General features: G+C 38.8%; 1 protein-coding gene across 2 annotated transcripts in view; it reads right to left on the bottom strand.

Annotated features, from left to right (window-relative positions):
* PLCB1 (phospholipase C beta 1) overlaps window positions 1-16,730 on the bottom strand; it is a 679,067-nt gene that overhangs the window by 106,767 nt on the left and 555,570 nt on the right. For both annotated transcript variants that reach the window (XM_041732275.1, XM_041732276.1), the window contains exons 24-26: window positions 9,154-9,286; window positions 5,925-5,978; window positions 2,660-2,879 (exon numbers count right to left, since the gene is read on the bottom strand). In XM_041732275.1, the coding sequence (XP_041588209.1) occupies window positions 2,660-2,879; window positions 5,925-5,978; window positions 9,154-9,286 (407 nt within the window). The remainder of the gene's footprint in view (window positions 1-2,659; window positions 2,880-5,924; window positions 5,979-9,153; window positions 9,287-16,730) is intronic.

The following is a 16,730-nucleotide window of genomic DNA, read 5'->3' as shown; positions in this document are numbered from 1 at the left end:
TTGCTTTCACTTTGACTTAGGCCAGTATTGATGGTGCTACAGGGAGAGGCAAATAAGGGATGATGTTGGTGTTGGTGTTGAATTGAAGTTGGTGTTAGGATCCTATTGTGGCAAGTAAGGGATTCAGAATTCTTTCAAAGGTTTCTATTTGCATTTTTATGTGCAATGCCAAATGAGAATGAACATTCTACAAGGCTCATGAGCCTGATACATCAGAATGGCATGGCAGCATTGAGGTGGCCCTCCGTCCTGGCATGAATACAAGTTTATTTGTCAATATAACAATAAGTAGCATCAGTGAGGTGACCTCCATCCTTGCATGAGCATGAGATACATTTATTGTCTTTTGTAGCAGGAAGTCACTGAAACCAGAACATAAAGGTGTTTCTTCAATCAGCCACAAGTACCACAACCACCACAACAGAGGCAACAGGCCAACATTTATTGACCACTCAACATGTGCCAGGCACTCTCTACTTTTGGTTTTCACAGCAACCCAACAAGTAGGTATGACTATCTCCAGTTTACATTACAGAAAGGGAGATTCAGTGAGACAATTTGCCTAAGGACACAGTAAGGGGGAGCCCAGAGAAGCTCATCCAAGGACAGACATCTAGCGTAAGGCAAAGTCTGTGTTTTCAAAAACAACACAAACACTGCATGCCAGTGTCCGGACAGAAACTATCTTTGAATGATCTGCTCTTTCCATGATGTGGAAAGCTCAGTTGAAGACAGTGGATATTTTAATAAGAAACTAATTTAATGGACAATATTTCCATTTATTACTCTGAGCTTTTTCCGGGTTTATACTGTGTATCAAAGGTGATGGGAGATAGATGGACATAATCAGATCTCAGTGCTTTGCCTCTTGAAGAGAAGTTTCTCTTGATGTATCTTTTGATACTAGATGCTTAGGGATTTTTGTTTATTTTTTGAAGAAAAGTATAAAAAAAATAAAGGGAACAGTGTTTCTGTATCTTCTGTAAAAAACAGAGTTGAAGACATGATCCCTTGTTGCCTAATACTGTCTGTTTAAGATCCATGAGATGAATTCTCTTATAATTTAGTACCAGGAAAACGTTTGTCTCTCTTAGAAAAACAAACAAGTTTGCTTTAATCAGATAAGGAGAATTGTCTACCCATATTCCCTTTTCTTAGAAGCTAAGAGCTAACTTCAGTGTTCAAGGACAGAAATTACATTAAATGGTTGATACTGTCCAGTAGAAATATAACATGGGCCACATATGTGATTTAAAATTTTTAGTGGCTACCTTGAAAAGTAAAAACAAATGAGTGAAGTTAATTTTAATAACATATTTCAGGTAGCCTAGTACACCTGAAACATTATCATTTCAATATATAATTAAAATAAAATCAATATGTCAATATAAAAATATGAGCTATTTTATGTTCTTTTTTTTAAATGAAGTTTTTGAAATCTGGTACATTTTTTTATACTTACAGCATATTTCAGTTTCCATGAGCCACTTTTCAGGGGCTTAAAAGCCACATGTGGCTAATGACTCCCATATTGGACTGTGGGCCTGAATAACTGGTAGCCACTCAGCCTGTATGTCTATGTATTGCTTTCCTTTCTCTATTTTCATAGGGTTTTTATGTATATCTTCTATGATAAGTTACTTCTTTACTCTATTAGAAGCGTTCAGGATATGATGTCCAAGTAAGCAAATATGTGAATAAACAAACGACCACGTATACATCACTACAACAGAAATTTAGGAGAAGTTTCAAGCCAAGCTTTGCCTGAACTTTTTGTGTGACTGTGGGTAAGTGTTAATGTCTTTAGCTTTTGGCTTCTTCCTAGTGGCAGCAGTTCACCTTGATGGCTTCTAAAATTAATCTAATTCTAAGAAATGATGATGTTGTTGCTTTTTAATACCCAAGTATTGGGTTTGATTGTGCCTTTAAGTTAAGCACATATTAAATCTTATGTCACAATATGGATCTGAAATTGCCTCTTACATCTGTCTATAACCTGACATCAAGATAAGATTATTATGTAAGGAAATGAAAGAAAGGATGTAGTAGAGCCTATCTGATTCAGCACAATGGCAGGCGACTTGCATGATCACATAGTTCCCTGCATTGCCATGCTAGCTACTTATGGGTGGTAACTGCATAAAGCACGGTCACTGCTGTGTCCCTAGGGCACACAGCAGGCACTCAATAAATGTTGGTTGAATGAAAGTGTAAGAGATGTTTCTCCCTGCCAAGGTCTGGGTATATGGGGCTGTGGGGGCCACTAGGCCCAAACACAAGGGTTACCTATGCAAGGCTTTGCGGGTTTCAGCAAGAGCAGCAAAGGGTAGTTGAAACTAGTCTTTTCTATAACAAGTTACCTCTTCAACTAGGTTCTAGAACACAGCAAAATTTCATACCTGCCAGGTTGGCAGCTGTCATATGGGAAGTCAGTCAACTGGTATTGGGTCCACAGGCCGGAACTCAAGGGTAGAATTGCCTGCATATCTTTTCTTAGGATGCAGGCAAATAAAGAAATTGAGTGCACAAGCAAAACTGAGCTGAGGTGGCTTTCCCTCTTGCACTGGAGCCAAAATATGGTGTAAAACATTGAAAAACCATGTAAAGGATTCTTTTCCTTCACACTATAGAACAAACCAGAAATATTCATTCAACTTACTTTTTCTTACTGTCCTTTTTGGCTGTCTTTTCCAAAGCTGCCCTCCTTCTCAAGTAGTCATTCTGAATTTCATTATATTTTGTAGTGTGTTCTTTGATAAGGTCTGTGGTTTTCTTGTGGTGTCTTTTAACCAGGTCTTTCATTTCTTTGTAGTGTTTCTTTTGAAGTTTCACAAACGATTTCTGTTGCTTTAGCTCTTCAATGGTCTGTGCTTCCACTTCTGCAACAAATGAGTATAAGAGCTAGCAGATGTGGGAGGATTGTAAAAACAGATGTAAAGAGGAATGGCAACCTGCTTCTCGGGTAATATTTGTTTGATTCCAGCCAACTGGAGCTTACGAGCAAAGCTTGGATATCAAACCTATATGAGTTCCAGTCTGGCTCTGTCACTTCCTAACTTCTGTAATTCTGTCACTAAATTTCTCAAAGACCCAATTTCTTCACTTATAATTTTTTTTTTGAATGTTTGGGTTCCCAAGAAGCAGAAGCCAGGAGGGGGGATTTGGCTGGATGTAATTTACTGAAAGGGGCTCAGGTAGAGGAAGTGACCTGTAGCAGGGAAAGGGAAGGGGGAGATGTGCACATGGTGTGGTCTCCTTTAGTGCCTGACTTCTACCCATCCAATGGGGAGCTCTACATTACTATAATGAGCCTCACCTTGAGGCAAGAAGGCCAGACTTTTGCAAATTGAGAAAGTCAGTGAGGGGAGGCATAACCTCTTGGTGAGGGGTCTTCCTTTTACCTGAGGGCAATTTCCAAGAGAATGGGAAAGCTCTGAGCTGTTAGGAGCCAACACTCACAACTGGGGTGTGGGTACAAGTGATGGTCAAAGGATGGACCCCAACAGGATCCACTTTATGGACCTCAATATCCCCACTACTTGTTAGGGTTGTTCTGATGATGAAATAAAAGAACCATGCAAAGTATTGAACACAGTTTCTGGCAGAGTGCCTGTTGAGGCTTAACAAATAATCGTACAGGTTCTACAGCACCATCTCTAAGGGGTACTCTCCACAGCACAGACATTGTAGGTTTGGATTTATCACAATAGTGCTCCAATATAAAGCACTGAAGTGGGAGGAGGTCCTTTGATGTGATTTGCCCAAAGGCACCATCAGGGTTAGTAGTAGCATACGTTACTATGTCGTATTTTACCCAGTGCTTGGAAAACATTTACTGTGACAGGGCTCGACCTTAAAACATTCTGTATTTTACAGACATATTTCACAAATTCTAGAATATGTATTTTAAAATATGTTAACATTTCTGAAATTAAGATGCATTGTACAATCTGTCAATTGTCGAGGTCACAACTTGTTGGTGCTTTTCTTTCTTAGCAATCCATGAATAATGGGGAGCCTTCAAATTGATGGTGTCTTAACTTCAATGAATTATCATTTATTTGCACCTCAATTAAGTCATAGTTCACATGTTTCCATCCTTTCATTTGAACTTTCTGTTTCTGGGAACAAACGTATGTTATCATAAATATTAAGAACTGTCAGGAGATTCAGAAATAGTATATGCCATGAAGAACAACAGACCTGAATAGAAATGAGTTATCTAGTGGATAAACACTGAAATCAGAATAATAATTTGTGTGCTTAAATGCTAAGGTTGTCAAGCAATTGAAACATGCTAACCTTTTTTACAATGTGTCTATTCTCTTGACAGTCAATTCCTTTTGAGAAAGAGGCCAGGAAGAGAATCAGGTACATTTATTTAATGGTTTCCCTCAGGCCCAAATGGACTCATTATGGTTGCATAATACCTTATTATACTAAGAATTTATAATCCTAGGAATTGCTGCATTTTGGGTGACAGATTCAATCCCACTTCATTAAAATGGTAGCGAACACTTCAGCTATAGTAGGTTTAGCATGAGGGTTCCAATCTATGATGAAAAAGAAATTCCACAAAAAGTACTATGTTTTTTTAAAATCTATGGATAAAAGGCTAGTCTTTGAATATTCTCTGAAGCATAAGGGTAATGTTCATTTACATAGAGGAACAAGTATCACTCATAAACAAGCCACCCAGAGATAATCACTGCTAATACATCAGTACACATCCATTGCCTTTTGTCTACACATTTATGTGTTTTAAAATGACACTAGAATCATGCTGTATTTACACTTCTGCCTTTTGTTTTACATGTTAGCATTATATTATCTCCTGTGGAATTAAATCTTTAAGAACACGTTTAAAGACATTCCTCCAGTTATTATCCTATGCATGTTTTACATATTATTTTGGTGAAATGTACACACATGAAAGTGCATAAATCATAAGTTTACCTCCCTATACATTTTCCCAGAGCAGACATGTTTTCATAACTACCATTCAGGTCAAAACCAGAATATTAGCAGTGCCCCGGAGGTCCTTTTTTTTTGGTTTTTGCATCCCTTCTCCCCTCCCAAGTATAATCCGAATCTGTGTTTCTATGAGACGAATTAGTTTTGCCTGTTTTTAGCTTTATGTAGCTAGAATTACAAAGAATGCGCTCTTTTGTGCCTGGCCTCTTTTCCTCAACATTATGCATGTGAATTTTATCCATGTTATGTATGGTCATAGTTTATTTATACCTACAGCTGTACCCTATTTTATTCTGTCATTATACCACAATTTATTTATCTACACTACTGTTTATGGACATTTGAGTTGTTTATAGTTTTTGGCTGTTACGAATACTGCTGCTTTTGGTGAACATGTGTTTGCATTTCTTCTGTATATTGGGCCAAATATTGTAAACATTTCCAAGATTCTGCTACATGTTGCTTGCTAACATGTTGTATTAAAGAAATCGTGTACCAATTTTAGTTCCACTAGTTTAAGGAACTAACCAAATAGAAATTATTTTCCAACTGGATCATAGTTCTTAAACATTCTATTCTATGGTCACAAATGGTTCACAATCTGCATTTCTAAATATGGCTTATTATCGGCACTTTGGGAAGGCATGTATTCCTTTTTCACTAGGTTATATTTCAAGTATGAAACTATCCTTTGATTCTAATATAGATATCTTATGAAATTGTATTATTTTTATACCAATCGAGTCCTATCTGCCAATACGGTTACTTCTCTGTGACGATATGATTACATTGCATAATATGGCTTTACCTAGGTCCGTATATTTTCAGATGTTTTCAGAGAAGAAATATTAATGATGCTATTTTTCAGAAATGAAGGGAAATCTTTTTAAATACTTATGATGTATAATATTCAGCTGCCTAATTCCATGGGGAAAGAGGGCGGTGTTTACCTGTTAAAACACTCTGAATAAGATCTTCTGTTTTGGCAGGTGCCTTTACAGAGCCTGAGACAAAGAGACAAAAGAAAAAGCTTCCTTTAGCTTTATTTTTTATATGTATTTTTTTCATTATTTTAAATAAGAAATTTATTTTTTATTGGTGTTCAATTTGCCACCATACAGAATAACACCCAGTGCTCATCCCGTCAAGTGCCCCCCTCAGTGCCCGTCACCCAATCACCCTCACCCCTTGCACTCCTCCCCTTCCACCACCCCTAGTTCGTTTCCCAGAGTTAGGAGTCTTTATGTTCTGTTTCCCTTTCTGATATTTCCTACCCATTTCTTCTCATTTCCCTTCTATTCCCTTTCACTATTATTTATATTCCCCAAATGAATGAGAACATATAATGTTTGTCCTTCTCCGATGGACTCATTTCACTCAGCATAATACCCTCCAGTTCCATCTACGTTGAAGCAAATGGTGGGTATTTGTTTATGTATACAATGGAATATTCCTTTAGCTTTAAAAACCGCATTCTTCCCGTAAAGCAACTAAGTTTGGCCCTTGAATCTGTCTCTTTATGGAGAAATAACAAACTGTAGGAGAAAACTACTTGCAAAAAAAACCTTATTCTAAGCAATGTCTTTATTCTGTTACTTTGAGGCAAACCTAATTAAATGCAAATCTATATGCTCCATCAACAGAAAGGCCATCCCTGCACTTTGAATCAAAACTCCTATCAACAAATTCCGTTTCAGCAATGCTACTGCCACCTTTTGGCAAAATCAGGAATGGCAAGGTAGTCTTTGAAAAAAATCAAATGCTGACCGGCAGGCAGTAATAATTGTGGCAGGCTAGATCTATTGTTGGATACCCAAATTATCAGATAAGTTTAAGGAGAAAAAGGTTATTTTCATAGTCTCAAGGTATCTTCCCTAAGATAACTATTAACTATAAAGGGGGAAATGAGAATTTTCAGTTGAAGAACCTGTCCGACTCCACCTTAACCAAGTGATCCAACACCAATGATGAGAAATGCATCGGGTGCCCGTGACATGATGCAGTGAGAAGGACAGCATTGTCTACACGATATTCTTGCCAAAGATGCAAAACTTCACTCTAATCATGGGGAAACATCAGACAAATCGAAATTGAGGGATATTCCACAAAATAATGGACCAGTACTCTTCAGAAGTGTCAAGGTCATAAAAGACAGGATCAACTGTCATAGACTCAAGGAAACTAAGGAGACATGACAATTAAATACAATGTGGGATCCTAAGCTGGAATCTGGAACAATAAAAAGACATCAGGACAGGGACACCTGGGTGGCTCAGTCCGTTAAGTGTCAGACTCTTGATCTCAGCTCAGGTCTTGATCTCAGGATCATGAGTTCAAGCCCCACACTAAGCTCCATGCTGGGCATGGAGGCTAATTTTAAAAAGAAAAGACATTAGTAGAAAGCAGGTGAAGTTCAAATGAGGTCTGTAGTTCAGTTCCAAGTACTGTGCCAACGTTAATTTCCTGGTCTGATAACTGCACCATGATTCTGACAGATGTTAACACTAGAGGAGAGAAGACCATTTTTGCAATACATTCTGTACCATTTTAAAAATGATTCTGTAAGTCATATTATTTCAAAACATCAAGTTAAAAAAATCAAGTGCTAAAATGCCAAAGTTTCTTTTACTGTTCATAGCACAAGACTATATTTACTCACGTATTTAAATGACTTATTTATATTCCAGAAGCACTCAAAATGTTTGTATTTGTTATATAAAAAATTTTCATTTGAAAATGTCACTCTTTCAATCGGAGAAGGACAAACATTATATGGTTTCATTCATTTGGGGAATATAAAAAATAGTGAAAGGGAATAAATGGGAAAGGATAAAGAAAATAAGTGGGAAATATCAGAAAGGGAGACAGAACATGAAAGACTCCCAACTCTGGGAAACGAACTAGGGGTGGTGGAAGGGGAGGTGGGCAGGGGGTGGGGGTGACTGGGTGACGGGCACTGAGGTGGGCACTTTATGAGATGAGCACTGGGTGTTATTCTATATGTTGGCAAATTGAACACCAATAAAAAATAAATTTATAAAAAAATAAAATATCACTCTTTATGGTAAAATTGTCTTCTTACCATTATTGATCTCAACAGCCTTCTTGAAATTACAGGCCCCAGTTCATGTACATTTCTTACAAATTCAATATTATTTGTTCTTGTCAAAATCTCACTCTCCCCCATGAGAATTACCCTTTTCCTACCAAATAAAAGATATGGATTTCATCACTGCTATGCTGTAGTACGATGAGGAAGGAAGGAAAAAAAAACATACCTTCATAGAAGGAAATTGTTCTTCCTTTTTTTACTTTATATTAACCCATTCGACAAAAGTGATCAAGTCCATGCTATTCCTCAGGTCTGTACCAAGTAAGCATCAAACTGAAGCCTATCCTGGGAAGCTTACCATCCTCTGGGGAAACGGGGACATATATATGAGAGAGACTTGCCTAAAACAGTCTTAGATCAAAGGCCAAAGTTAGCTGTACAGAAATCAAAGGATTTTTCTAAGAAGTGAGATAGGAGTGGATCTTTGGTAGTAGAGGAACCAAAAGCAAGAATTGGGACCACAGGGAACTGTGTCCATCCTGACTTCACTCTTCACTAGCTATGTGGCCTTCAAGATGTACTTATTCATCTCAAAACCAATTTCTTCATCTGCCCAGTGGGGAAAATGACAGAATAGACCCTCATAGCCTTAGTCAATCCACTTGAAAAGCTGAGCAGAATGCTCAGCAGTCAGTGGATACCCAAGGCCACTGAAAAATATGTTGGAGGAAGATGGAAAGGAATAATTGGCAGAGACTTAATTGTGACATAGAAATAAGAAGATGCTTGCCAAGTGTTGCTGTTTATAAGTCTCATGAAGAATCCTTCACAAACTCTGCGAGTGCATGGATTAATACTGATCACTAAATACACATGGGGATCTGGGTGATGGTTTGTTGTAGCCTCATAAGTTATTATCAGAGCCAGATGAGCACTCATGAATCTCTCGTGGTATTTGTTTTTTATTCATTCATTCATTCACTCCACATTTCTGGAGCTCCTCCTATGTCCTTGCATCTTTGCTTCCTTGATACTCTAGGTAACTAAATCACACTATCTCCTTGAGCGGCACAAATAAACTAGAGGCTCTTAGTCATGTTATACAGTTCTCTTTCCAGAGTGTTTACCTGGAGCTGGTTGGCTGTGGAGGGCCTGGGAGGGTGGTTTGGGTGCCAGAGATGTAGTGTGATTCACTCCGTTTTCTGCTGGATTTGTCCCAGTTTCACTTGGAGCTTCTGACGGTGTTTCCCCAGGATCAGCCTATAATCATAAACATCATTTCATTTTCCAATTTTTTACCGTTCTTTTGTGACCTTCCTAAGCCAACAGGGCTACATTTGATTTAGCGTTTTCACGACACATCTGGAATCTAAAATATCAAATTGAAACTGTCTGGAAAACAGAAAAACACCTTGGTGTTGAACCGTGACTATGGTAGGTTAATTATATTAAAAAACACTAATTTGTACATCTTCCAATGTCCATGCCTTTTTGTAGCGCCCTGTCACACTGACTCTGGACAGGGCCATATGATTTGCTTAGGTCAAATGAGACAGTAGCAAATTTGATGCAAGCAGAAGATTGAGAAGGCACTTGTGAATTTTTCCTCTCTTTCCCAGACTCCTGCGACAGCCATGGAGAATAAGACACCATATAGAGGAAAGCTGATTCATCTAGGTAAGGATCTCCCCGACTAGCCAGCACTGGCTGACCATAAACACATGAGGGAGTCCAGCTGAGATGGGCTGAGCCTGGTCCAAAGCAGCAGAACTGCCCAGCTAACCAAAAGACACATGAAAAATAGTAAGTCATTGTTGATGTTGTAAGCCACTAAATTTGGGAGATGTTTGTCATACAGCAGTAGCTTATTTGTACAGTGGTTTACAAGTACAGATTTTGGAGTCATATTTACCTGGATTAAAAAACTGGCCTTGCCACTTAGTTTTTAAAAAGATTTGCTTACTAATTAGAGAGAGAATGAACAACAGGGGCAGGGAGAGAGGAAGAAAGAATCTCAAGCTGGCTCAGGACAGAGCCTGACACAGGGCTTGATCTCACAGCCCTGAGATCACAACCTAAGTCAAAACCAAGAGGGATGCCTGGGTGGCTCAGCAGTTTACCACCTGCCTTTGGCCCAGGGTGTAGTCCTGGAGTCCCAGGATCGAGTCTCACGTTGGGCTACCTGCATGGAGCCTGCTTCTCCCTCTGCCTATGTCTCTGCCTCTCTGTCTCTCTCTCTCTCTGTTTCTCTTATGAATTAATAAATAAAATCTAAAAAACAAACAAACAAATAAATTAAGAGCTGGATGCTCAACCGAGCCACCCAGGCACCTCTGCCTGGCCTTGTATAGTATTAACAATGTAGTATTGGGCAAGTCACTTAATTCTCTGCCTCAATTTCCTCATCTTTATAGATGAACATGTGTCTGTACTGAGTGTCATTATATTATGTACACTGTAAAATTGTTTAAAGGATCAAATAAGTAAATATTTGTGAAATGCTTAAAATAGTTTCTGGCACAGAGTGAATAGGTGTACACAACATAAAAAAAAAAAAAGTTTTGAATTTGTGCAATACTACCAGTGAAAAGTAATAATAAATGCACTGGAATTTATGAAATCTCCACTCCATCCCCTCTAGCAGCTAGTCCACTGTGTTCTATGTAGAATAAATATATATTAAATGTTTTTTGAATAAACATTGTTCTTTATTAAAAGCTGCCTCACTAGTCATCACATACCATTGCAACAATGCATTTGAATTCTTAAACGCTCTGCAACTCTTTTCTTAGAATTGCCTTCCAGGTTCATGGCAGACATTACTGACCATGGCTATCCCAATGTTCTACTTGGTAGTACATAAAATATATATTATATTAGGAAAGAGCCTGAAGTCATTTGAAGCGCAACATTGTGATATTTTGCCATGTGACTACACACAGAAGGTCATATGAAAACATTTCTATGAAATGTAAGATGAAAATGATTGTCACGAGTGGCTTTTACTCTGTCCCCCAATGCATCGTTCAAACACAAATTCCAAAACTGCTTTAATTGATGGCAGAACTTATCATAACAGATCATCCCTACTTATCTACCATGGTCAACTCATGGCTAGTGGTATTGAAGTGCACGAGATGAGCTCTGGGGCTAGTGGCTGGAAATGAAGTAAGAGAGGCAAGAACCTAAAGGAAGAAATTAGCCAGCCTACAGAACTCACCGTGGTAGAACTCTGCCTTTTGAAAAATGGCTACTTTGGATGGGTAAGTTCTACTTTGATTGCATTAGTAAATTACATCCATCAGGAAAATTATCCCTAGAGCATTATGCCAAAGGGAGGGACTGCATATTTTTTGTTCACCAAAAAATTGCAATGTTGGGGTGCCTAGTTGGCTCAGTCAGAGGGACATGTGACTCTTCATCTGGAGTCATGGGTTCGAGCAGACATTGGGTGTAGAGATTACTTAAATAAATAAAACTTAAAAAAAAATGGCAAACTAGAGGAATATGGTCCAAACAGAGCGCATGGAAATGTTTTCTTTGGCTCACCCAATGTTGCCAAATATTTTAATTAAGGAGACTTTTTTTGTTAATAAAATAAATTTCTTGCTTTTCCTGAAAAATCAGATCGGCAACATTGGGCCTGTGTTCCCCATGTTGGGCTGGCATGGAGCGGTTCCTGTTCTTTTTATTTTTTATTTTTTTTATTTTTTTATTTTTTTACATTTTTATTTATTTATGTATGATAGTCACAGAGAGAGAGAGACAGAGACACAGGCAGAGGGAGAAGCAGGCTCCATGCACCGGGAGCCCGATGTGGGATTCGATCCTGGGTCTCTAGGATCACGCCCTGGGCCAAAGGCAGGTGCTAAACCACTGCGCCACCCAGGGATCCACCCCCCCCATTCTTTTTAGAATTGTTCCCTCCTTACTCATTTAGGCTTCACCTCTCTCACTCCTGTAGGTATTTGGTTTTGTGGGACACTTGAGAAGACTGACATATATCATAGATGTTTGGCCACAAAATTCATAGAGGAGATACATTTACACAGCATGGGAGGGACCGACGTAAAGGTTATGTGGGAAAGAACACTGGGACACCAGCAAAGTCATCCACTGGGCCTGGTCCCCTGGGTCGAACAAGGAAGGGGAAAGCTTCCCAGCCTCCTGGCCACAAGGGTGCTTGCAGTCACCAAACTCAGTGCCTGGGAAACCAGGAGGGAGGGTCCTCCTGTTCCATGGGCATCTGACCTTCCTCATTGATATCCAGGCAGGTTTCTAGAACCATGTGGGAGATAAATCACATTTTTTTCCAATGTGAAAGCTGGCTAAAAATAGTCCTCTGGAGAGAGATAGGGTAAAAGAAAATTTTGACGGAGGAAAAGAGGTGATGGCAAGCCAGCTTTCAGAAAAGCAATAATATGTGGCTGTTTTTGGCAACTAAAATGAGTGTCTTGGGGGTTTCAGGCTGGAAGTGTGTCCAAAATGAATCTAACAACTTATTTTCACCTTGTATCAGGTTTGCAGACATTCCATGTAGCTGTATGCCCTTGGAAAACCAAGTTCAATTGTCAACTAGAGTCAAGTTGAAGGAAAAATAAATCTCTGCTTATCAAGGTTATGCAAGACAAAGCCCCACATCCCAGAAACTGACATACTGTATCAATGCAGAGAGATTTTTTAAAAAAGATTTTATTTATTTACTCACAAGAGACACAGAGAGAGGCAGAGACATAGGCAGAGGGAGAAGCAGGCTCCCTGTGGGGAGCCCGATGAGAGACTTGATCCCAAGACCCTGGGATCATGACCTGAACCAAAGGCAGACACTCAACCACTGAGCCACCCAGGCTCCCCAGACACTTTTTTTTTTTTTTAAAGCAGCTAAGTGTTGAGTAAACATATAGGCACACATGTTACAGTTATAATTGAGGATAAAGAGACCAAGGTTAGTTGCTGGATTTTGAGGTAAGCTTTGGAGAAATGCTTGCTTAGTCCAGGGCTCACTCACACCCTCAGATTCCTCCCAAAAGGTGGATTGCATTGCAGAACCCCAGGTGGCACCAGTCACACCATACAATTTGTTTGTCTTAAAGATTTTACTTTTAAGTAATCTCTGCATCCAATGTGGGGCTCGAACCCACAATTCTGAGATCAAGAGTCATACTCCCCACTGACTGAGCCAGCCAGGCGCCTCTCACACTGTTCATGAATAGGCAGTTAATGGAAATGATGGAAATGAGCAAAGCTGACTTAATGCAACAGCTCTGGCCATGCCCAGAGCTAGATAGGGAGCTCCTGGGAAGGTGCAGGTGCCACTCTGCTTCATACCAGCCTTTTATTGCCCAGGCTTCAAAAAAAGCTGGAAAACTAATTTTGCGTGTGTGTGTGTATGTGTGTGAAACTGCCTAATTTTAAGTCACTGAGGCCAAACAAAGCACATCTTCAGACCACATTTGGCTCAGAAGCTGTTTATTTGTACACTCTGCCCAGAGGAGCAGAATTTTTCTGGAATTCTGGGATTGTGTCAAGGTGAGCAATGCACCCACAGCAATGGTGGAGTGAGAGGGCTATGCTGGGAAATGCAAAGGACCAAAGGACCTGCAGTCCACCATGCCCTATCTCCTGGCCCCAGTGACTGGACAAAGGTGGTGAGAAAAGGGCAAGTGAGGACTGAATGCTAAACTGAGGAATTTGAGGGCTCCTTGACAGTTTTTGTTTTTGCTTGATACTTGTCAGGTGTCTCTTATGATATTCCAGAAACAAATTTTATTTATTAGTTTCATGCGAAACTATGATGGTGAATGCATCAGACTGATGTTTAAAATACTGTGTTAACCAAGGGCAGGATGTACAAATTCTAATACCTGTCTGTCATGGAGAGTGCTAACAGAAGCAACTGTAGATCACCGAGTGCTAGATGGTATTAGACACACCAGCTTCTCTGCAGCCAGCGTGGGATGCCCTCTCAACTCCACTATAAAGGAAAGGAATCCAAGACATTGGGGTTCCTGGGTGGCCCAGTTCGTTAAGCGTCTGCCTCCAGTTCAGGCCATGATCTCAGAGTCCTAGGATCAAGTCCCCTGTCAGGTTCCCTGCTCAGCAGGGAGTCTTTCTTCCTCTGCCTCTCTCCCTCCCCACCATTCATGTGCTCTCTTTCTCGCTCACTCACTCTCTCTCAAATAGATAAAATTAAAAAAAAAAAAAAAAAGAAATCCAAGGTGTCATTAAAGGTCTTTTTTTTTTTTTAAAGATTTCGTTTATTTATTCATGAGACACACACACACACAGAGGCAGAGACACAGACAGAGGGAGAAGCAGGCTCTATGCAGGGAGCCCAATGTGGGACTTGATCCCAGGACCCTGGGATCTCCACCTGAGCCAAAGGCAGATGCTCAACCACTGAGCCACCCACGTGCCTCTAAAGGTCTTTACTAAAGACTTTATTAAAAGTCATGTAACTTGCTAGAGGCCACACAGTTAACAGCAGGATTGGTGTTTGAATACGTCTTAGAGTTTAAAGTCTGAATTGCACTATTGCCCTATTTCATTCAGTATTCTGTGCTAATAGCAACTTCTAAGGAACTTAATTTGAAGCTGAAATATAGAGATGTGTAAATGTAAGCATCATTCTCAGAGAGCTTACTTGGTTACACTCAAAAGGCATTATTCATGTATAAAAAGCTAAATGAGTTAAATAGAACAGCTAAACACAAATGCCTGTAGTAATAATACAATAGTAGAATTAAAATTTTGACATCATCACTGGAAAATTGAATAATTCCCTTTTATAGATATGTGAGCTGAAAAGCAGAAACCAAATTCCTTGTCATGATCAAAAGAATCAGTGGAAGTCAACACCTATGACTTTATTTCTGCCCAGTCTTTTCCCAAATATTCTTTTTTATCAGTTTGGATAAAATAAGCATAAAATCCTTTCACATCTTACCGGAAATTACAAAAGAAACAAAAGAACAAGAAATGTCAATTTTGTCAATTTAATAGAGATCTTCCTGGAATCCAATTAAATAAATTTCAAGGAAAGTTCAGAAGATAGTTGCGCTAAAGTTTGCTTAGTTGGGTGGAGAAAATTGTGCATAATGAACAACAGTAGTAGGTGCTTGCCCTCTAGTGGCCAAATGTAAGTGTTACATTATTTTTTCCTTCAAAACATGGAATAATGGATCTGTTACAACATGAAGATTTTATTTTAAAAAATTTATGTCTTTCCTACTTCCAAAGAGAACAGAAGTGACTTTAAAATATAACACAAGTGTATCAATAAGAGGATAGCTGGAAAGACCGTTTTTTGCCAAGTTTTGCAGGAGAAGATGCCATTTGGTATGCTAGTTGAAAAGACTTCCCTCCACGGCATTGAAAATTTGGATCTGACAATCAAAGAATAGAAAACTAGAATTTGGAGGATTTATTCAAGAGGGTAATAAAGTAAGAGGTCTTCCAGATACCAAATATTTATTGTACTACTGGAGGTGTTGGGTCATGCTGACCTGCCCGAGTCACCTAAAAAGTACAGTCCCCTCTGTGTAGTGTTTAGGATGACAGCAGCTTGATTCAGATACCAAATGAATAAGGGGCAAAGTCATCAGTTTTTTACAGAATATCAAGGTCAAGGTTTATAATTTCATCACGTAGAAATCCAATCCAGTCAGGACAGGTGTGGGCAGGGAGGATGGTTTTGTCAGAACTAGTTTTTCCCTCAGGATAGAACTCCCTCAAACACACGTATTAATTGGTGCCTTGAATTTATATTACCTGAATGAAATTAAATAATGTATCAACTGCACAGCTCTAAGGAATTAAAAACATCTCTAAAAACCTCCTGATGTATGTAATCTGAAGTATTTCAGGATGCAGTATACTAGTATTTGCTGACTAGTATACTAGTATATACTGGCTTTGAAATGAATCAAAAAATAAGACAGAATAATGAGTGGATAGAGAGATGGAGAGAGATATAGATGTGATAAAGCAAAGGCATCAAAATTTAAATTGTGGAACCCAGGTGATTGATACATAGATATTCATTACACAATTCTTTCAACATTTGGGTACATTTAAAAATTTTTATAATAAATGATGGTAAAACTATATTGTGAAGAATCTACCAAACCGAGTTAGATGCATGAGACAACTTTAAAGAGCTGAATAAATTTATCTGTTGACTTCAGTTTTTGTCATATCTGTGATCGCATACAAAAATCATCAGCATTCACATCGTATCTTTGTTGAAACATCTGTGACAGCTGTAAGTTGACATGTATATGCATGGATTTTAATTAATGTTAGTCTTTCTCCAAATTGTAAGGCCTATGAGAGCATCTGATTTTGCTCATCATTATATATAGTATGTGATGCCAGCATGGTGACTGGCAAAGTTGTGTTCAAATATTTTTTTATTGAACGAATAAATGAAGAAATTTGCATTTTGTTTTTAGCTCATATATAATTACTACATATACTATCACTGACAAGTTCCTGAAACTAAAGAACCACCCATTATGCTAACATAAGAAAACACATTTTTTGAATGAATGAATCAGTGAGTGAATGAAGATGCTGCTCTTTCTCTTGTCTGTAGAGAATCTGCATTTGATTCAGAATTACAGCAGCTTATTTAGAAAGAGATTAAAGGGAGACACTATTTTAGATATGTTACATATGTTATCGTTTCTGCCAACTTTAAGGA

This window comes from Vulpes lagopus, chromosome 18, assembly GCF_018345385.1.
Source record: "Vulpes lagopus strain Blue_001 chromosome 18, ASM1834538v1, whole genome shotgun sequence".
Taxonomy (NCBI): Eukaryota; Metazoa; Chordata; class Mammalia; order Carnivora; family Canidae; genus Vulpes; species Vulpes lagopus.
This window is presented reverse-complemented; position numbering and strand designations above follow the sequence as displayed.